At 42.2% G+C, this 21,904-nt stretch overlaps 1 protein-coding gene across 1 annotated transcript; it reads left to right on the top strand.

The window, feature by feature from the left end:
* Positions 1 to 5,500: 5,500 nt before the first annotated feature.
* Positions 5,501 to 12,272, top strand: LOC115109958 (G-protein coupled receptor family C group 5 member C-like). Its single transcript, XM_065011051.1, has 5 exons — positions 5,501 to 6,503; positions 11,320 to 11,423; positions 11,554 to 11,706; positions 11,931 to 11,937; positions 12,184 to 12,272. Exons 1-5 carry the CDS (start codon positions 5,501 to 5,503, stop codon positions 12,270 to 12,272), a joined length of 1,356 nt encoding a protein of 451 aa, XP_064867123.1.
* The last annotated feature ends 9,632 nt before the right edge of the window (positions 12,273 to 21,904 follow it).

Raw genomic sequence — 21,904 nt, 5'->3', positions numbered from 1 at the left:
AATTTCACTTGTGTTAATGCTTCTGGCCATGCTACACCCACACATGCCACACCCTCATCTAGATGAATGAGGAATTAGGTTGTGCCTCAAAGTCAAAACAATATACACTGCTCAAAAAAATAAAGGGAACACTTAAACAACACAATGTAACTCCAAGTCAATCACACTTCTGTGAAATCAAACTGTCCACTTCGGAAGCAACACTGATTGACAATAAATGTCACATGCTGTTGTGCAAATGGAATAGACAACAGGTAGAAATTATAGGCAATTAGCAAGACACCCCCAATAAAGGAGTAGTTCTGCAGGTGGTAACCACAGACCACTTCTCAGTTCCTATGCTTTCTGGCTGATGTTTTGGTCACTTTTGAATGCTGGCGGTGCTTTCACTCGAGTGGTAGCATGAGACGGAGTCTACAACCCACACAAGTGGCTCAGGTAGTGCAGCTCATCTTGGATGGCACATGTGTCTGTCAGCGTAGAGTTCAGAGCATGGAGGTGCTACCAGGAGACAGGCCAGTGCATCAGGAGACGTGTAGGAGGGCAACAACCCAGCAGCAGGACCGCTACCTCCGCCTTTGTGCAAGGAGGAGCAGGAGGAGCACTGCCAGAGCCCTGCAAAATGACTTCCAGCAGGCCACAAATGTGCATGTGTCTGCTCAAACGGTCAGAAACAGACTCCATGAGGGTGGTATGAGGGCCCGACGTCTACAGGTGGGGGTTGTGCTTTACAGCCCAACACCGTGCAGGACATTTGGCATTTGCCAGAGAACACCAAGATTGGCAAATTCGCCACTGGCGCCCTGTGCTCTTCACAGATGAAAGCAGGTTCACACTGAGCACATGTGACAGAGTCTGGAGACGCCGTGGAGAACGTTCTGCTGCCTGCAACATCCTCCAGCATGACCGGTTTGGCGGTGGGTCAGTCATGGTGTGGGGTGGCATTTCTTTGGGGGGCTGCACAGCCCTCCATGTGCTCGCCAGAGGTAGCCTGACTGCCATTAGGTACCGAGATGAGATCCTCAGACCCCTTGTGAGACCATATGCTGGTGTGGTTGGCCCTGGGTTCCTCCTAATGCAAGACAATGCTAGACCTCATGTGGCTGGAGTGTGTCAGCAGTTCCTGCAAGAGGAAGGCATTGATGCTATGGACTGGCCCTCCCGTTCCCCAGACCTGAATCCAATTGAGCACATCTGGGACATCATGTCTCGCTCCATCCAGCAACGCCACTTTGCACCACAGACTGTCCAGGAGTTGACGGATGCTTTAGTCCAGGTCTGGGAGGAGATCCCTGTTTAAGGTTAACGTTCCTGTTTAAGGTCATTGTACATGAGCAAAAACACACATAAGATGTGATCATTTCATACAAAATACTTTATAAAAATCGGGAAGGCATGACGTGTTATTACCTCACCCACGGGTGGGCGGAGCTCGTGGTGGTGGAGAATCGCCACCCCAGGTACCACCTCCACGTCTCATGACTGTAGTGACAGCTTCATCGTGGTGTTGACCCGCGGGTGCCTCGACTATCGACCGCATCCCTCCGCTTTATAGGTACAGTACACATCAACAACCTCTAACCCGCAAGCTTATTTTTACCTACCGCCTCAATCGGATGTCTGCTCCCGTCTGCACAGGATTCAACCCCACCTCAGTTTTCGTAGTCCGTGCGGACAGCGCGAATGTGAGCGGATGTTCAATATTGAATCATTTCGTTTGAGCGAACCTAGCAGATCTATCTAGCTCCTTAAGTGTGATAAACAAGCTTTATAAAGAAAATGAATTATTGTTTATATTAATGTTCTACCTGTCTTTCTCTCTATCTCAGACAGGTGTTGATGGTTCTGTCTCAGTTGGAGGGCAACGCTGGTTTCTCCATCACACAGACTGGCCCACAGGAAGGCAGTCCACGCCTTGCTGGGCGTGGACACCACACAGCAGGCCTCCATCGGCCTCGTCCACTTTGACCAAGGACTCTACCTCCTACACCAGGGCTGTTAAATTATTTTCATGGACGGCCAAAACACTTCTAGTGTGTTTCCTTTCCTTCTAAGTGTTTCGGTCCTCCATGTCCGGAATTGAATAGCCCTGCCATACACCATCATCACAGTTGTTTCCCCCGGGGCCTCCCACTCCTCTTTCTATTCTGGTTAGAGCCAGTGTGTGCTGTTCTATGAAGGGAGTAGTACACAGCGTTGTATGAGATCTTCAGTTTCTTTGCAATTTCTTGTATGGAATAGCCTTAATTTCTCAGAACAAGAATAGACTGATGAGTTTCAGAAGAAAGTGCATGGTTTCTGGCCATTTTGCGCCTGTAATCGAACCCACAAATGCTGATGCTCCAGATACTCAACTAGTCTAAAGAAGGCCAGTTTTATTGCTTCTTTCATCAGGATGACAGATTTCAGCTGTGCTAACATAATTTCAAAAAGGTTTTCTAATGATCAATTAGCCTTTTAAAATGATAACATTGGATTATCTAACACAACATGACATTGGAACACAGGAGTGATGGTTGCTGATAATGGGCCTCTGTATGCCTATGTTGATAGTCCTTAACAAAATCTGCCATTTCCAGCTACAATAGTAATTTACAACATTAACAATGTCTACACTGTATTTCTGATCAATTTGATGTTATTTTAATGGACAAAAAAATGTGCCTTTCTTTCAAAAACAAGGATATTTCTAACTTTTGAACGGTAGTGTAGGACCACCCCCCAAAACAAAGTGAAATCGACACAATCTTAACGTCATCATCATTATAATAATCTGTGATCATGGTAGTGATTCCAAGAGACAAACACATGTGTTGGTTTAGGAAAAATCAAGTTTGGCATTACAGGAGTGCTAAGCATAAAAACATCACAGTGGTTAAAAAAGATTCTATCCACAGGAGGGTGTTGAACGTTCAGGTTGGATACAACAGTGATCTTAGACAGGATATGTGTATATCCTTTCTGTACAAATGCATGTATCCTACCTTAAAGAAATATTTGCATTTGTGTTGCTCATAACAGTCACATACTCAAATGTATTCTTTATATTTTCTTATGATTTGTATGATTTTAATTGAGTGACAATTTTACTTCTGAATTGATATATGATGATGGTTAGATTAGTTTCCTACTCTTTGGCAGAATGACACGGAAGGAATAGGGTTGCAAATGTTCCTGAAATGTTCAGGTTTTTACATGTAAAATGTAATAAAGTTGTCACAGGCAGTTGACATTCTGACTGTATTTGAGATCAGGGAAAAGGACACATAGCCCCAGGTATGAGCAAGGCTAAAGACAGCTCAATTATGGGTGGTTTTGATCAAATGTCTGGCATATTGAAAAATCTCAGTTAATCCTGTATCATAATCATCCACCAGGTGGCCCTGCAAAATGCTCACACCTTGCAAATCTATGGATTAGCCTAGTATTCTATACCATATCATGACATTTTAAAAAGAGGGCTAAAGGCATGTTTCTTAATTGAATTAAGATATTTTAGGAGATTAAAATAAGTACTTAATAACATGCACATGTATCTTGTCCCAGTATCCACAGCTGAATGTATCCCTTCATTCTATGTATGTTTGGTAGTTTACTAAAACATTCCCTATTTTATGTCTCAAACCCGAACAAAACCTGTAGCAGAGTTTGCTCAAGTGTAAGGGTGCTTTAGTTAAACAGGGGCTTCATTGGTGAGATTGAGCGAGAGAGAGAGGCATATTGGTGAGAGACCCTAAACTGGTTTGGGAAAATGTGTAAAAAAATTATTGCATAATTGTTTGGGTTTTTGGATGTGTCCTGCCCTGCCGCCTACAGCCTCCCCGTCTTTCCAAAATAGCGCTAGAGAACTTTTAAACTACACAACAATCCAAACGCACAGGTCGGGCCCCAGGGTACGTGCCCTGCGTGCCCGTTTGGTAAGCCGGCCCTGGTAGCCCGGCGATCATAGCAGAATGGGAGTGGGCAGAAAAAATACTGGCTCTGTTATCAAGAAGTCACACCGTCAAAATCTTTGCGAATTATTGGAGACGAACACTGACCACCAAAGGAAGACATTTGGACACGTAGAGCAAAATCTGTCAAATTGAGTGTAACTTGGCAGTATGTCTTTACGGATAGTTCTTTGTAGATTTGATAAACTATTTCAAGTCAAAACATATTGAAATCAATAGAAAATAAACACCGGTTGCGAAAAGGAATTCGATTTTTCTGGATTAAATATCAATACAGGTTTGTAGTCTAAATTACCTGGATTCTTCTGTCTGCTTTTGACGAGAAAGAGGAGCGGCGCGTATTCACATCATCACCCCTGTCGGCAGGTAATACACGGGCGTAGTAGAATGATAACCTTTACAACTCAGTTTCCAGTCATTTATCTATCATTCTTAATAGTATTACTCATTAATGAGTAGGCCCTCAAATAATAACTAGGCTATAGGCTACTCCTCATTAGAATTAGGAACACAATTGAATACTTGTTAAGGAAATAATATTATTCAAATGGCATACTAGTGTTCTATGGAAGTTTAGTATTAATAGTATACAGTTGATCAAATGGCTCATTATTGATTAATCAATACCATTCAAATAGGTTGTTTATCATGTTTCTGTAGTTGAACTGCCTCAAATGGAGGCAGTTCAACGGGACAAATGTATTTAGCAGATGCTTTGGCCTGGCTGTCAGTCACCCATCCTTTATGTTAGACACACAAGTATTTCTCTGTATCAGTGTGTTTGTCTTCCTTACCTGCTACATAGTTACTATGGCAATGCATTGGTTCTTTTTAAATATAGGCTAGCTAGCCCCCTACTTGCCCAGATATTCCATCTTGGATGTACAGTACACTCTTCCCACTGGGCACAGATGTCAATTCAACCTCTATTACACGTTGGTTCAATGTCATTTCATTGAAATGACATGGAAACAATGTTGATTCATTCAATCAGTGTGCCCAGCAGGTTGCTTTCTGTTTCAGAGGTCTCTTCTCACAAAGATTAGACCTGTAGACACACAGTCCTTGATAAGCTGAGCAGTGATCACTTTCAGTTGTGTGGGATTTCTTGGTCAGTGGTGACTCTGATCAGTGGTAGAATTATCCAGGAAACAGGTGTGTGTGTGGCACCTTCCATTACCTGGCTGGCGCCATGCGGGGGATGTAATCACTGTAAGGACTGAAGCCATTCTGATCCAGCCAGCCACTCTGTCATGTACCAGCTTATGTAAGACACACAGTGTTTCATGTAATATTGAATAGGTGTAGCACTAGGATTCAATATAACCTGTTGGAATCTGAGAATGAATATTCTGTATAACCTACAGGATGCAGTGACCAGGTTACTGCATGTAGCTAAGTGGTTACCATGCGATGGTTAAATATCACTTTGAGTACCTGCCATCCCCAGTACTTGACTGATTCAATCATAATAAGGGATAAAGGGGGGCTCAGGCTTTAGATGTACTGAATGTGTGTTTCTGATGTGTGTGTCCCCCAGCAGTGCCATGGCGGCCCCCATCACCAACGTTCCTAAAGGCTGTGGCCCCTCCGTGGGCTCCCTGTACTTCAACCTGTGTGACTTGACTGCAGTGTGGGGCATCGTGGTGGAGTCACTGGCGGCTTTAGGCGTGGTGACGGCCTTCGTCCTCATCATCATCCTCATGGCCAGCCTTCCCTTCGTGACAGACAGGAAGAGGAAAGGTATGGTGGCCCTGCAGGCCAGCTTTCTGGTCTTCACCCTTGGCCTCTTTGGCCTCTCTTTTGCCTTTATCATGGGCCGGGACTTCACAAGCTGCACCGCGCGTCGCTTCCTGTTCGGTGTACTGTTTGCGGGTGGTCTTGCCTGCCTCCTGATGCATGGGCTGTGGCTGGTGCTCCTGAACCGGCAGGGCCAGGGCCCCCGGGGCTGGATGCTGTGTCTGGGGGCCCTGGCCTTCTGGCTGGTTGAGATCATCATCAATACAGAGTGGCTGATCATCACGGTGGAGAGGAGGCCAATGACAGCCAGTGGCAGCCCGGACATCTCCTGCAGTATCAGCAACCAGGACTTTGTGATGGCTTTGATCTATGTCATGGCCCTGCTGCTGGGCGTGGTGCTGATGGCCGTGCCCTCGCTCACACACAAACACAAGGCCTGGCGGCGGGACGGAGCCTTCATCCTGGCCACCGGGGTCTGCTCCATGGCCGTGTGGGTGGCCTGGATCGTCATGTACATCCATGGGAACCAGGTGGCCGGGGACCCCAGCTGGGACGACCCCACCCTGGCCATTGCCCTGGTCAGCAATGCCTGGGTGTTCTTGGTCCTATACACCATCCCAGAAATCTGCTCCCTCACCAAGGAGCAGGAGGAGGGGGATGAGCAGCCCAGTGATGGGGAACACATTATCTACCCAGTCAGGAGCTTGGTCTATGATAACATTCTGAAGGAGCAGAACACTGCAGCAGCAGCAGCCCATCAGAACATGTACATGGAGAACAAGGCCTTCTCCATGGACGAACCCAACACAGGTACAGTAGGAAGGCCCAGCCAACCATTCAATCAATCAATATCTGTGTTGTCCCATTTGGGAAATTTGTAGTGCAGTCAGGATAAAAACAACAAAATATACAAACTTTAAAAAAAGAGAGAGAGTAACGCCAGTGCCATCATAGCATCATGAATACATTTTCTCCATCCACTAGAAATGTGTTTCATGTAGGTTTAATCATTTGAATATGTTCCATCTGATTTCCTGGAATATTTTCTGTTACATCGGCATCCATGTTTATTTATCACAGGGCTTAATCATTATCTAATAATACTATCTAATAGTATCAGTCTTTCACGCTCTTATCTTATTGATTTCCCCGTATTTCAACTTTCGTATAGTGACAAGTTACATAACGGGTCTACGCAGTAACACAGTGTTATTATGTATAGATTGGACAGAGATCAACTCAAAGCGGACAAGCAAGGAATGCTTAAATAGTTTTGCGCTCTTCTAGGTTTGATCTGTTCTGGTCCTAGCAATTATTCGCCCATTCTCACCCTACAGTAATGTAAATTATGTTATACAACGGGTGGGTCTAATCCTGAATGCTGATTGGTTAAAACCCCATTCTATTCCACAAATTGCCACGGCTAAATCTATGATTGAAAATGCCTATTTACTCTGTTCCATCTGACTGCGTAATCCACTGTCTCATCAACCCAGCCAGACAAGTTATACACTTGATATCCACTATAAAAAGCATCTAGACATTATCTCACATTTCTTTTAGACCAACATTTCTTTTTTAACAGCGGGGATTTGTATAAACCTTGCTGTCTGTCTCTCCAACATTTGCAACATTGTTTCAATATTCAAATTAAATTTCCTGCTGTCCCATTGTAATGAACGCGTCATGAGCTGGGACGAGACAGACATGCAGGCAGTGTTTCTCAGCCAGTCGATATCATGAATCAGCTGGCATAATTTTAATGGATATATTTTTAAAAATGTCAGTTGGAAAAAGGTGAAACGAAACACAGCTAAATTGCAGTCTTTGCAGCTTCAGTTTAAAGTGATTGTGTTAATGTGGCTGTGTTGTTGGCTAGCTCCTCTGAACAACAGTTTCCTGACGAGGGAGCACATTTTCTATTCCAGGCGAAATCGCGACTCATTAGGTCATTGTTATGGATGTATCCAAATAAATGTCACTAGAAAACAGTTTATGCAAATGCAGCTACTTTGCTGTTATTCTGGCTGCACTTTTTGACGCGACTGTAAAGGAACATTAAGAACGAACGACTGGATCGCGTCCATTGATGCAGAACAAGAAATCTGAACGTCTGGGTCGCGTCTCTAGCAAGTCTAGATTTGTGTCGGGACTATATCTTGTTGAAGGATGAAATAGTATGAATACATTAATCAAAATAACGTTTTCAATGAAAATATGTAAATCATTATTTGAATATGTTGGTAACCCGTTGTATAAAAAGTGATAATGCCCTTGAAGCCAGTGTTTGGAGGATATATTGGCACTGGCCTAACAACACGCATGGCAATATATCCTCCAAACACCGGCTTCTCAGGCATTATCACTTAAATATACATTTATTAAGTAAAAGCCCAAGAGGCCACCCGTCTCTAAAATACTGGAACCAGAGTGCCTGGCACAGACAATACCACGCTCAAAGTTGCTTCAGTCACTCGTTTTGCCTATTCTAACGTTCAATCGAACAGTAACTGAACGACTCGATGCTTGTCTGCCTGCTTTATATAGCAAGCGACCGAAATGTGACTGTAGGAGTGAACCATTTTCGTGACTCGGGTGGTGTACCTAATAGACTGGACACTGAGTATATATAAAACATTAAGAACACCTGCTCTTTCCATGACAGACTGTACAGGTTAATCCATATGATCCCTTATTGATGTCACTTGTTTAAATCCTCTTTAATCAGTGTAGATGAAGGTGAGGAGACGGGTTAAAGAAGGATTTTTTAAAGCCTTGAGACATGGATTGTGTATGTCTAATCAAATTTTATTGGTCACATACACATATTTAGCAGATGTTATTGTGGGTGCAACGAAATGTGTGTGTTCCTAGCTCCAACAGTGCAATAGTATCTAACAACACACACCAATGTTCCTAATGTTTGGTGTACTCAGTGTATATCAGTAGTAGATATGGAGTAAGAAAAGTGTGCCCCTCTGTCGTCCCACGCCAGCTTAACCTGTTTGAGGATGCCATCTCCTGACTGACACGTTAAACCGCCTCTGGTTTCTGATGTAACACTCTGTTCTGTTTCCTGTTCACCTGCCCACTAAAACACACAGGAGAGCATGTGCCTTTCCACTGATCTCAGTCGTCAGACAACATAGGTGTGTTCCCCAAATTGCACCCTATTCCATACATAGTGCACTACTTTTGACCTGGGACCTGATCAAAAGAAGTACACTACACAGGCAGCCCAATTCTGATATTTTTTTTCACAAATTGGTATTTTTGATCAATCAGATCAACTGATGAGAAAACATTTGATGGAATTGGTCAAAAGTGAAAAACATATCAGAATTTGGCTGGCTGAAAAACACAGCCTATGTAGGGAATATGGGGGCATTTGGGAAACATACAATGTATCCTTTTTTTCTCTTCCCATTATTTATTTTGGTCTTAGCTGGGAAAATGGGGTTAGTGTTGGTTGGATTTCAGCGTATTTGCTCTAGAATTCTAAGTAACAATGTGTAGGGACTAGAATTCTCCATATTTTCTACTGGTTGGATCCATTTTTGTACATGTCTACCTACTACATACAGGTGTCTCTCTGGCCAGTAGGAGGGAATACCTATAACCGCATGAAAACAGCATAATTGGCGTTGTTTACTAATGTATGTAGACATGAAAGATTTTAATAACATTTATATCACCTTTGACCTTTCCCCTCTACACAGCCTGGCCTGGGTGATCTCATACTGTATATTTGCCAACCTGGGCTAGAGGGAGAGGGTCCTTTTGTGATCTGAGCTGTACAGTATCAGTTATACTCTTGAAATTCAAATGGAACAAATAGGAGATCTAGGCTGTGACTCAAATGGCACCCTATTCTCTATGTGCCCAGGTCAAAAGTAGTATGCTATGTAGGAAATAGGGTGCCATTTGGGATGCAAATTACTATTCACATGGTAATGGACACACAGAAAAGCTATTCTCCATCTAGGGTCAGTTTGACCTATTCTATGGTCAGGTTTACCTGTTCTGTTTGTAGAGCTTTACAGTACCTAATAGCATAATAACCTGTTATTTAAGAGACTGGCTGCCTAACAAATGGCACCTTATTTCCTGTATAGTGTAATAGTTTTGACCGGGACTCTGGGGGTTCCATTTGACAGGACGAGGGGATGTGCGGGCTGGGTTGTGAACTTTGACCCCAGTAATGGTCTGTTTCCATCCTAATCCCCCCTCCCACCACCACCACCACCACACACACACACCTCTTTGGTTACGGTATTAAACAGGATGGAAATGTTGTGGTGATTGTGTAAGTTTGAAACACAGAAGTAATGATTGTGTGAATACTGTAAATTACAGTAAATACCCAGCTTGATGTGGACTGTAAATGGGTTACAATGAGCTGATCGACTGTCCTGTTTGGCTATGATTAAACACACATTTTTATGTTTCTGTTGCCCAGAGTGCAAATTAACCCATGCCATTCGGGGTGGTCTCTGTATTGAGTGCATGCTCTTGCATTTTATTTTACGGGCCTAATAATAAAGACGTCATTTAAATTGTAAAAATGTTTTACCTTTTAATGTGGCATAAACACAACCAGTCATGATATGTTTGGTCTTTGCTGGGAATAACAACTGCCTTGTTCAGAGGCAGAACGACAGATTTTTACCTTGTCAGCTCGGGGATTCGATCTTGCAACCTTTCGGTTACTAGTCAAACGCTCTAGCCACTAGGCTACCAGCAAAGAAAACAAATATTTATAGAAAATAATAAAGCTAAATCAGTGGTCTAATACTTCTGGCCACAGATGGCATAGAGAACACCAGTAACCGTGTGTACCTGAAAAACAAAACAATTAGCACTCTAAACAGCTGACTGATAAAAGCAAACAATGATAAATCAACAGATAAATTGAATGCATTGGAATAAAGGTATATGCTATTTTTATCAAAGACACATGGCAAACAAAGGCGAAAATGAGGAAGTACAAAGAAAATTATGCATAAAAGGAGCTCAGCTGAGGCCGAAATTCAGCACTACTAAGTGGACAGCACCACCACATAGAAATAAATGGTTTAAACCATGACAGAGAGGTGGGGGTGTTCATTTCATTGGAAGCTTTTATTTGAATATTTACCATAGCATTTTAAACAAATAGGTTCATGGTTCAATTAGCATTATTTAGAGACCCCCATGCATTTAGGAGAGCTAACGTCTCATTTAGGGGGAGCTGAGTCCCCCCCCCCCCCCCCGACTCCCCAGTAATTCGCACCATGATGTTGCCATAGAGACAGTGGCTCACGCATTCTCTTAAAATAATGTCAGATGTATCCGATAGTGATGTATGTGACATATCCAAATGGAATATTATATTATCTTTGTCTGTGACATGTACGTACTGCAAGTAATAAAGTTGAAACTATAACTATTTGTAAGGAACTGGTAGTTTGTAACTTTAAGGGAGCTGGTCAGAAATGTAATCCCATTATTACAAAATCCCAGTGTGTATTTGATCATTCAGCCCTAAGCGATCCAAAGCAATTGAAGCACTTGCAGCTGAGTTTTGAAGTTTAAATTATTTTTAATTTCTTTCTTTCTTCCATTCCTCTCTCCCTCTTCTCCCTAGCAGCCAACAAGCCTGTATCTCCATACGGTGGTTATAGCGGTCAGCTCCGCAGCTGTGTGTACCAGCCCACAGAACTAGCTCTAATCACCAAGAGCCTGGCAAATGTGAGTGGGTTTTACCCAATACACTGACTTAAACCCTCATATCATTATCACACTAGTGTTATTCTCCAAGAAATACATACCCGAAACCAACCGTTTTTTAATTCTCTATGTGTGCGTGTCCTCTCTACAGAGGGACCAGTCCCATGAGACGGGCCTCCCCAGGGCCACGGCCCCCACTCTAAACCAGAGCAGCAGCTCCCTGCCTCACTCTCTGGTGCCCCTACCCACCACAGGACTGTCCCCAGCAGTCAGTGTAAGCACTTCACTTCCATCATACACAACAGTATACTGCGCATCCATGGTGTTTTTTCTGTCTTCTTTCCCTTTTTAAAACTACTGAGCCGAGCTGAGCTGTACTATGCTGGCCTGGTTATGCATCCACCATAGTTGCTGGAAAAGTCAATGTGAAAAGAACATATCTGAGCCTGCACAGGACAGTTTGGGTTGGCACGACAGTGTGAAAAGTAGAGGATTTCAAATCTAATTCTTCTGCCTTGTCTTTCTCAGGGAAATGGTGTGTATAAGAAGCCTCTGTGGTGAATCTATGCTACTACAACCTGGTTCCTGTTCTTCACCCTCCCCCTATTCTAGTCTGTGCCCTAGTTTCCCCTGCAGCCCCAAAACCTTTGACCACTGTAGAGGCCAGGCTGTTCTGTACATACAGTAGGGCTGGAGGGAGCCAGTGTCAGAGGAGAGGCCACAGTCTTGGTGCTGTGCACCCAGAACAAGTGTGTCTCTCATCTCCCTGTGTCTCATCCAGACTGTCCCAGTGGCAGTACTAGCCACCCTCCACCTACCCATCTCCCAAGCCAGCACTCCCCACCCCCGGGCCACAACCCCATGCACTGATGGGAGATCCAACCAACACAGCAACACACAGCAGTGTGGCCAGAGTGATTGGACAATAAGGCAGTTTCAAAAGGAATTTGTTGCACAGCCATAAAAACCTTTCAGTCTAAGCCCTGTAAAAAATCTAAAGGAAGTTTGTTCTGAAGTGTCTGTCCTATATATAAGAAATACTTAAAACATTTTTTTTACATGTATTTAACCACTTATTTTTTGGAACTAAACAGTTTCCATATATACTTCCATTCATTTGGTACTGGGGGACCTTCAGACAAGTCATGTGAAAGCCTCTGGGCATCCTAGAGCAAAATGTACAGTGGCTTGCGAAGTATTCACGATTTTTCCTATTTTTCCTATTTTATTGCCTTACAACCTGGAATTAAAATAGATTTTTCGGGGGTTTGTTTCATCTGATTTACACAACAACATTTGAAGATGTAAATTCATTTCTATTGTGAAACAAAAAAAGAAATAAGACAAAAAAAACTGAACTTGAGCGTGCATAACTATTCACTATTCAAAAGTCAATACTTTGTAGAGCCACCTTTTGCAACAATTACAGCTGCAAGTCTCTTGGGGTATGTATTTATAAGCTTGGCACATCTAGGCACTGGGATTTTTGCCAATTCTTCAATGCAAAACTGCTCCAGATCCTTCAAGTTGGATGGGTTCCGCTGGTGTACAGCAATTTTTAAGCTATACCAGAGATTCTCAATTGGATGGAGGTCTGGGCTTTGACTTGGCCATTCCAAGACATTTAAATGTTTCCCCTTAAAACACTTGAGTGTTGCTTTAGCAGTATGCTTAGGGTCATTGTCCTGCTGGAAGGTGAACCACTCTCCCAGTCTCAAATATCTGGAAGACTGAAACAGGTTTCCCTCAAGAATTTCCCTGTATTTAGCGCCATCCATCATTCCTTCAATTCTGACCAGTTTCCCAGTCCCTGTTGATGGAAAAACATCCTCATAGCATGATGCTGCCACCACCATGCTTCACTGTGGGGATGGTATTCTTGGGGTGACGAGAGGTGTTGGGTTTGTGCCAGACATAGCGTTTTCCTTGATGGACAAAAAGCTACATTTTAGGTCTCATCTGATCAGAGTAACTTATTCCATATGTTTGGGGAGTCTCCCACATGCCTTTTGGCGAACACCAAACGTGTTTGCTTATTTTTCTTCTTTAATCAATGGCTTTTTTTTTGGCTTTGCATCTCCTTCAGGGTTATCTTTGGTCACTTTGTTGCCTCTCTGATTAATGCCCTCCTTGCCTGGTCTGTGAGTTTTGGTGGGCGGCCCTCTCTTGGCAGGTTTGTTGTTGTGCCATATTCTTTCCATTTTTTAATAATGGATTTAATGGTGCTCAGAGGGATGTTCAAAGTTTCGGATATTTTTTTTATAACCCAACCCTGATCTGTACTTCTCCACAACTTTGTCCCTGACCTGTTTGGAGAGCTCCTTGGTCTTGGTGTTGCCCCTTGTTTAGTGGTGTTGCAGACTCTGGGGCCTTTCAGAACAGGTGTATATACTCTGAGATCATGTGACAGATCATGTGACACTTAGATTGCACACAGGTGGACTTTATTTAACAAATTATATTACTTCTGGGGGTAATTGGTTGCACCAGATCTTATTTAGGGGCTTCATAGCAAAGGGGGTGAATACATATGCATGCACCACTTTTCCATTTTTTTTTTTTTTAGAATTTTTTGAAACAAGTAATTTTTAAAATTTCACTTCACCAATTGGACTATTTTGTGTATGTCCATTACATGAAATCCAAATAAATTACAGGATGTAATGCAAAATAGGAAAAACGCCAAGGAGGATGAATACTTTTGCAAGGCACTGTGCGACTGACATGTACGTGTTCGTGAGAGACTCACCTTTCCACAGATGGGTTATTAGTGTGTAGCTCAAACCTTTTGGATGGTACAGACAGAAATGGTCAGATCGGTTGTAACTACTTCAGATAAGTCCCATGACGCTTGTGGGGGTCGTAGAGCAAAACGGAGACCATCATCGTGTTCATGAGAGTCTCAACCTTAATAATAGTTTGTAGGCCAAACCGTTTGGATGCTACAGACAATGTTGTGTTTCGGAATATCTCATGGTCTGACAAACACCACTCTGTCACCTTTCACCGCAAGTGCGACATCGGCTGATGTGGGGGATTGAGACGCATCCAATGCAAGATATCTCTAGCTTAAACGGACAGATTTTTATTGGGATTTTTTTATTCTAATTTGATTTCCTTTGGGGTGCAAACATTACATCTAGGGGGTTAAATTAATGTGACTATGAGAATCACATTATAATGAAGAGAAAGGGAAGGCGAGACATGGACAGAGAGACAGGAGAGAGGATAGATTATTTCACGTTGTCTGTTCTTATCTTACGCTTACCTATTTTATCAGCATCCACCTTCACCCCTGACCCCTAAGCCTAGTGTGTTTCGTTTCTGTTCTCTCTGGGATCACTGCTGTCCTGTTATAGTCAACAGACTTTCACAGGAGGGCAATGTGTCTCCTTTTAGTTCTGTTATATTGGACAGGGAATGGAGGTAAGGGATTCAAACAAGTTTATCAACAAACCAGGGCTTTTAAGCTGCATTTCCGACATGTTTTGGGGGGACCAATCAAATCAGATCTTTTCACAGCAGCACGGTTTGGTCAAAATACCAATTAAAATATAATTGGGGTGGATGTCTAAACACAGTGATATTGTTTAAGAAACTGGTCTTACACTGTATTTCTATGTGTTTAAAACACCAAGGCACTGATGTATACACTAAATATAGGTCTTTACATATTTTGGAAATTATTATCATTTATTGTATTTTCACCTTGAGAACTTTAAATGTGTTTACAGGACGGTATATATTATCCCTCTAGTTTGATTTGTCACATGTATCTACTGTAAATTGTTATTTTATTGGTTATGAATTTCTCCCTCAATGGGGACTTGTTTGGGTGCTTCTGTGTTTACACTTTACTGTTCAGAAGTGTAATAACTAAATCTGTTAAAATTATTAACCATATCAGCCATAATAGAAAATATTTCTAACTTGTCATTTTCTGTCAATAGAAACATTCAACATTAAATAAATAAATAAATCACACTACAAGTCTTGTTTGATATCATCCCTTGGATAAAACGGTCAAGGTGGGAATAGCTCCAATACTGTACCTGGAAAAGAGGCAGATACTGTAGATAGTGTAGTAGGGAACATCGCAAGAGGAAGTGTCCTGAGGATGAAAATACACCTCTGAGGAGTTATTTACATACACAGTTCTGATAAGCTTCGTTGCCTGCTGGGGCCTCCGACATGGATGTGTGTGTGTGTGCATGGGCATCAGTGTTCCTGATTCACACACAAGCACATGCATACTACACACCAACACAGACACACTGCATACTACACACACACACACAATACACCAGTGGTGGTCTGTGCCATTTAAGATGAGGGATGATGATTTTGTTTTTTAAATGAACATGGCCTTATTTCTATAACAGCATATTGGATGACAGTCATTCATTTTCCATTCACCCAGTTCAATGTAACATCGGTAGGTTTAAGTTACTACATGATACTCAAATTCTCTCTATACCCATCATGAGGTTGCTACAAGCTAGCCTATGAATGTTTACAACGTAGGTGCACAGGTCGAGAGAAACACTTTTGCCTGCATCTAGCTGATCTAGGGTGTAATCAGTAGAGTTACGTGGGTAAAATCCCTGGGGAAGCAAATCCAGGAAAAAAATTGCCATATTACAACCGATGTGTTGTGATAATTGCATTGTTTGCTCTATAACCTGTTAGTTCATATACCGTGATATATAAGACCGAGACAACAAGACACAGTGGCAGAATAAATTAGACCACACATTTGTTTCAGAGCAACATCTCTCCGTGCTTGTCAGTTACATGACCATAGCATGGTCAAGTAAGGTAATGTTTCAGACATTTTCGGACTACTAAACTATTGATTTAGAACCATAGGGTTATCGCAAGTCAAAGAAAACAGGATCTGCCTCCACTATTCCAGCACCATCTAATCACCTATGCCTAGTCTAACATAGTGACAACTAAAAGATACTAAAAACTACTGTCCAATCCAATGTAAGCTAAATATGTGGCTGTCCATGGTACTGATTTCTTGCGCGCAAGTAGAAAAAACAAAACATGTTGACTCACCCTACTTGTAGAGAAACGCCAGTACTATCCTCTTTCATTTTGCCTAAACTGTCTATGACACTGTCATACAGTACACACCAGTAATTTTTGTTGTCCTAGGCTACCTGGCTAAAATACTTGCTCGCAAGCCTAACTTCCTTTCATGGGCAACGATACACCAGGCCAGCTAATTAACATTAGCATACTACATCTAGCTACATGTTGAACCTCCATCCTCAGGCCAGGGGCACAATGTATGAATTTATGGTTGGATCAGAATCGCCGCTATAAATCATTGGCCAGTAAGGAGAATTAAGTTAAACCACAAGTCCAAATCCCTATCTCCATCAATGGTTAATTTAGGAAAGGGACGATTTTAGCTAACTAGTTAGCCACCGGAGCACGACACAACGAGATGCAACAATTCAAGTTGTTTTCTGTCAATAATGACGTTTGGCCTGTGATGTGATTGGTCTGAAGCCATATCCAAACTGGCTCCCCTTGACACGTTATGACTTAAATGTAAATGTTTTTTTTTCGGTGTGCCAGGACCATTCACAGTTGAGCTCACTGTTTAGGTCAACTTTGATTGGCCATTATTTTATTTTTTTCTTGTTACATTTTTTGGGGGAAGCATGGCTGACCAAGTTACTTTTTTAAATAAGCCCTGCACAATACAAAACACACATCAATAAAAAACACAAAATACTAATTACCAAACATGATCACAAAATAAATTAAATAAAAAGTATTCGCTTAGAACATAATCTCTCCTGTGGACATTGTTCTGGTATTATATTTGACAAGGTTGAAGCGCTTCTGACACCATGATGTGTACTGCGCATCAGAGCACAAGCAAATGGCTCAGCTTCAAATGTTCATGATCAATTTTGTGATACCCGAGCCCTACCTGTAAAGCTAGTAATTGATTTTAAAAAACAAACCCAACCTGAAGTATAATCTCGGGGACCATCGGGCTCGGATAGCAGAGCTCTACACTGCATACTATACAGCCCGTGACTGTGTTTTTGTATTATACATGTTAGTTACAATGTGTATATTTGTTGTATATACAGGGTGCATTTGTAAAAGAGACCTAAAGGTAAAACATAAATGAAATAAATAGTGCACAGCTACACACTGCATGTCCACTCGTGTATACTAGCCAACCACACTGCTTTTGAGAGAGATCAGACTCTCCTTGAACGAAGTAGCTGAAACTAAGAACCTGAATATGTGTATCCCCTCAATCAAGCCAGAAGGATATGAGAACAGGATTCATAATACGAGTTTTGTCGGGCAGTGGAATGATGCAGTACATTAATGCAGTAGATAGTGTCCATCCCAAATGGCAGCATATCCCCTATGGGCTCTGGTCAAAAGTTGTACACTATAAAGGGAATAGGGTGCCATTTGAGATGAAAACATAGATTCAAGATGCGATAAGTCCTTGTGGTTATGAAACCGTTGAGTCATGTCAGTGCATTCATCAAGAACAGTCTTCCATCCAGAGGAATCCAGGGCCAGAAGGCAGGAGTACATGTTATATAAAAGGAGTTGAGTGGGCTGCGAGTAGAGCCCTCTCCCAACCAACCTACACAAGAATATTTGTTATATTTTCTATATTACACTGGATATAAAAGTGTATGGGTAATGGTAACAGCTGTATGAGGAGTAGCAGCTGTGTAAAAATACAAGTTCAGAGCCATATTCTATTCACGCCGTATTATTAGATTTTTCACTAAACATGGCCCAGTCTGGGTTGAGGCAGCTGCCCTGTTGTTCGCTTCATTAAAATGAGTTCTCCCTTCCCACTGGGAGAAGTAGCTATAAGATATTTATTCATGTGTAATTTGTCACTGCACACACAACAGGCGTACACAAACACACAATTACTCTCATTGAGCTATGGCTGCCTAGCAGCAGCAGGCTGAGAAACCGCTTCCTCACCCACCCACTCCTCTCCTTGTTACCTGTGCTGGGCTGTGTTGTTCAGTCAGTCAGCAGCCCTGGGTTCGTTAACACAGAGGAGACAAGTAGGCTGCAGAATGGAGAAGACTCTAGGGGTCATTAAGAGCAAACAAACAAACTGGTCAGATGCATGCAGACATGAGTCAGCATTATGTTGAACGCTTTAAAGGCCCCATCTGTCATTTCAATAGCATGACTGTTTTTGGATGCAGAGTTTTAGATTAGCAAGAAAGTGGTGCTGCAAATGGTCAGAGTATAGGAAAAATATAAAGATCAAGGTTAAAATAAAAACCTTCACAATAGCTTCTTAGTTGCATAACTCAGTGATAAACAGCAGGTTTCTGTGGACTAGAACCCCAGTGAAGACGTGTGTGCCCTGTTTGAATGTATACATAATTACATTTACACAAATAAGACATGGCTAGGGATAGGACAGACCACCTGCAAATCATTACCTAGCGAGTCCCCATGCATCTCATTGTTACAGCTAGGTCAACACTTCATGAACACAGAGTATATACACGTCATAGATAAAGACCAAAAAGTGACTATAGATTACCTCTAGAAAGACTGCAGTTATGTCCCAAATGGCTCGTAATTCCTTTTATAGTGCAGTACTTTTGACCAGGGCCCATGTCAAAAATAGTGCACTATAACAGGGAATAGGGTGCCATTTGGGACACACATTGCCTCTTGTTTTCTGATAAAAAAAATTAAACAGTGTGGTTGAACCTCCTGACCACACCAATATGATGGGTCATAGATTACGGCCCTAACCCATAATGGATAACTGATGAGTTGTTTCCATGGAGACAGATTCCAAACAGACAAAGAGCAATGGGGAATTCCTGGTTTACGCACAGTAGTCCGTTCAGATAGAAATAGAACAGAACAGACATGCATTTCTGACAGAGTACAAGGAATCATGTCAGCTCTATTCATTAAATTTCTACTGCATCTGCAACATTTCATATGTTACTGTTTACTTCTTCCTGAGCAAACACGTCCCTGCCTAACTTCAACTGAAAATAAAAGGCTGAGTCTTGATCTACAGAACAGAAACTTATTGTGAATCCCTACTAGTGTTCAAAGTTACCCTTGAATGACTTAGGTACATGAAGGCTTGAAAAGGTACATGAAGGCTTGAAAAGGTACATGAAGGCTTGAAAAGGTACATGAAGGCTTAAAAAGGTACATGAAGGCTTGAAAAGGTACATGAAGGCTTGAGTACATAGAGATTATTCACATGTAATTCTATGGTACAGTACCCCCCTGAAACTATGAGCAATGAAAATATTGGTCATTGAGCTTCGCGGATACAGTCCAGTCAGCCAGCCTTCACTAGAAATCACAACCACCTGTCCAGTCTCTCTCTCACTGGGCAACAGGGATTTACTGTCACCATGGCAACACTCGATAGACCTACACAACATCAGGCATGTTCAAAGGTGTGGCTACAGTCAAGCTGATTAAACAGCAGAGTTCATCCATCCACAGTCAGTAGAAATTGTTATTATATAATCTATTATTTCTGTATAGCTGTACACAGTCACTTTGTCATAGGGATGACAAAGCAGGGGAGAGAATTTTTTTAATATTTTTTTTAAGTGGACCAAGACAGATTTCTAAAAGACAGATTTAAATTTCGGTTTATGAAAGTATATCAACAAGTCCATGTAACCTGAGATGTTCGTAGATTCTTACACAGGAGAAGCTCTAAACAAACCAGCTAGAAATATCTAGGTCCGGCCGGCTGCATTAGTTGTTCCCCAGGCCAAAGATCCTCAGACAACGGGTCCTTTCATGTCTTGTAAATCAACCTTTTTTGGGATTGCAGATGTAAACAGAGGGTGCCGGGCTGATTTGTTAAGGCTTGGGGACATCTTTAAGATATGTGAAGGGAGTCTGTTACGTAGGTCTAACAAAAGAAAACCCCTACCTTACCTACTGCCCAACTTCTACAAATAGCTCCTCTATAGATTAACTATTGTCTATACAATTACTAGCTCCTCTGCATTGAAACAAAACCACATCTGTCTGATGTGATTTTAGAACTAAAGAGTGGTGAAACAACTATCTCTGTACAAATATTGACAAACGCAATTGAAATACATTATTTGAGCAACAAATATAACAAACAGCACCTGCAGAAATGTATGGGAACCGTATGCAGTTACGATGTTAAATTTTATTCAAAACCATACCACATTCGCTCCAGAAACAATCATTATTATGACTAATAACATAACAAGAAGCACCCCAATGATGTTTCTATCCTGACTACCACCTAGTGGGAATGGCAGGTGCAAACTTTTCTTGCTCGGTACAGCAGGGCCGTAAATAATACAGTGCCTTTGGAAAGTATTCAGATCCCTTGACATTTTCCACTTTGTTATGTTACAACCTTATTCTAAAATGGATTTAAAAAAAGAAGAATCCTCAGTAATCAACACACAATACCCAATAATGACAAAACAAAAACAAGTTACATTTTTGCAAAGTTATTAAATATTTAAAAAATAAATACCTTATTTACATAAGTATTCACTCCTTGCTATCAGACACAAAATTAAGCTTCAGGTGCATCCTGTTTCCATTGATCATCCTTGAGATGTTTCTACAACTTGATTGGAGTCCACCAGTGATCAATTCAATTGATTGGACTTGATTTGGAAAGGCAAACACCTGTCTATATAAGGTCCCACAGTTGCCAGTGCATGTCAGAGCAAAAACCAAGCCATGGGGTCTAAGGAATTGTCCTCAGCGCACCGAAACAGGATTGTGTTGAAGCACAGATCTGGGGAAGTGTACCAAAACATTTCTGCAGCATTGAAGGTCCCCAAGAACACAGTGGCCTCCATCATTCTTAAATGGTAGACGTTTGGAACCACCAAGACTCATGCTAGAGCTGAACGCCTGGCAAAACTGAGCAATCAGGGGAGATGGGCCTTGGTCAAGGATAGATAGAGCTCCTCTGTGGAGATGGGAGAACCTTCCAGGACAACCATCTGAAATATTTGGCCTGAATGCCAAGAGTCACATCTGGAGGAAACCTGGCACCATCCCTACGGTCAAGCATGGTGGTGGCAGAATCATGCTGTGGGGATGTTTTTCAGAGGCAGGGAGACTCGTCAGGATTGGGGCAAAAATGAATGGAGCAAAGTACAGGGAAATCCTTGATGAAAACCTGCTCCAGAGTGCTCAGAACCTCAGACTGGGGCAAAGGTTCACCTTTCAACAGGACAACGACCCTAAGCACACAGCCAAGACAATGCAGGAGGGGCTTCGGGACAAGTCTCAATGTCATTGAGTGGCCCAGCCAGAGCCGGACTTGAATTCGTCGTTCTCAACTAACATCAAGGCGGTGGCCCGTTCTTGTAGGTTCATGCTCTACAACATCCGCAGAGTACGACCCTGCCTCACACAGGAAGCAGCGCAGGTCCTAATCCAGGCACTTGTCATCTCCCGTCTGGATTACTGCAACTCGC

Source organism: Oncorhynchus nerka, linkage group LG26 (genome assembly GCF_034236695.1).
Source record: "Oncorhynchus nerka isolate Pitt River linkage group LG26, Oner_Uvic_2.0, whole genome shotgun sequence".
Lineage (NCBI taxonomy): Eukaryota > Metazoa > Chordata > Actinopteri > Salmoniformes > Salmonidae > Oncorhynchus > Oncorhynchus nerka.
Note: the sequence above shows the minus strand (reverse complement) of the source record. Positions and strands in the feature narration are given on the sequence as shown.

Coding starts and splice junctions, on each gene's coding strand:
- LOC115109958 (XM_065011051.1), top strand. CDS start 5,501: ATGGCGGCCCCCATCACCAACGTTCCTAAAGGCTGTGGCCCCTCCGTG. Junction 6,504..11,319: donor CATGGACGAACCCAACACAG/GTACAGTAGGAA, acceptor TCTTCTCCCTAG/CAGCCAACAAGCCTGTATCT. Junction 11,424..11,553: donor TCACCAAGAGCCTGGCAAAT/GTGAGTGGGTTT, acceptor TCCTCTCTACAG/AGGGACCAGTCCCATGAGAC.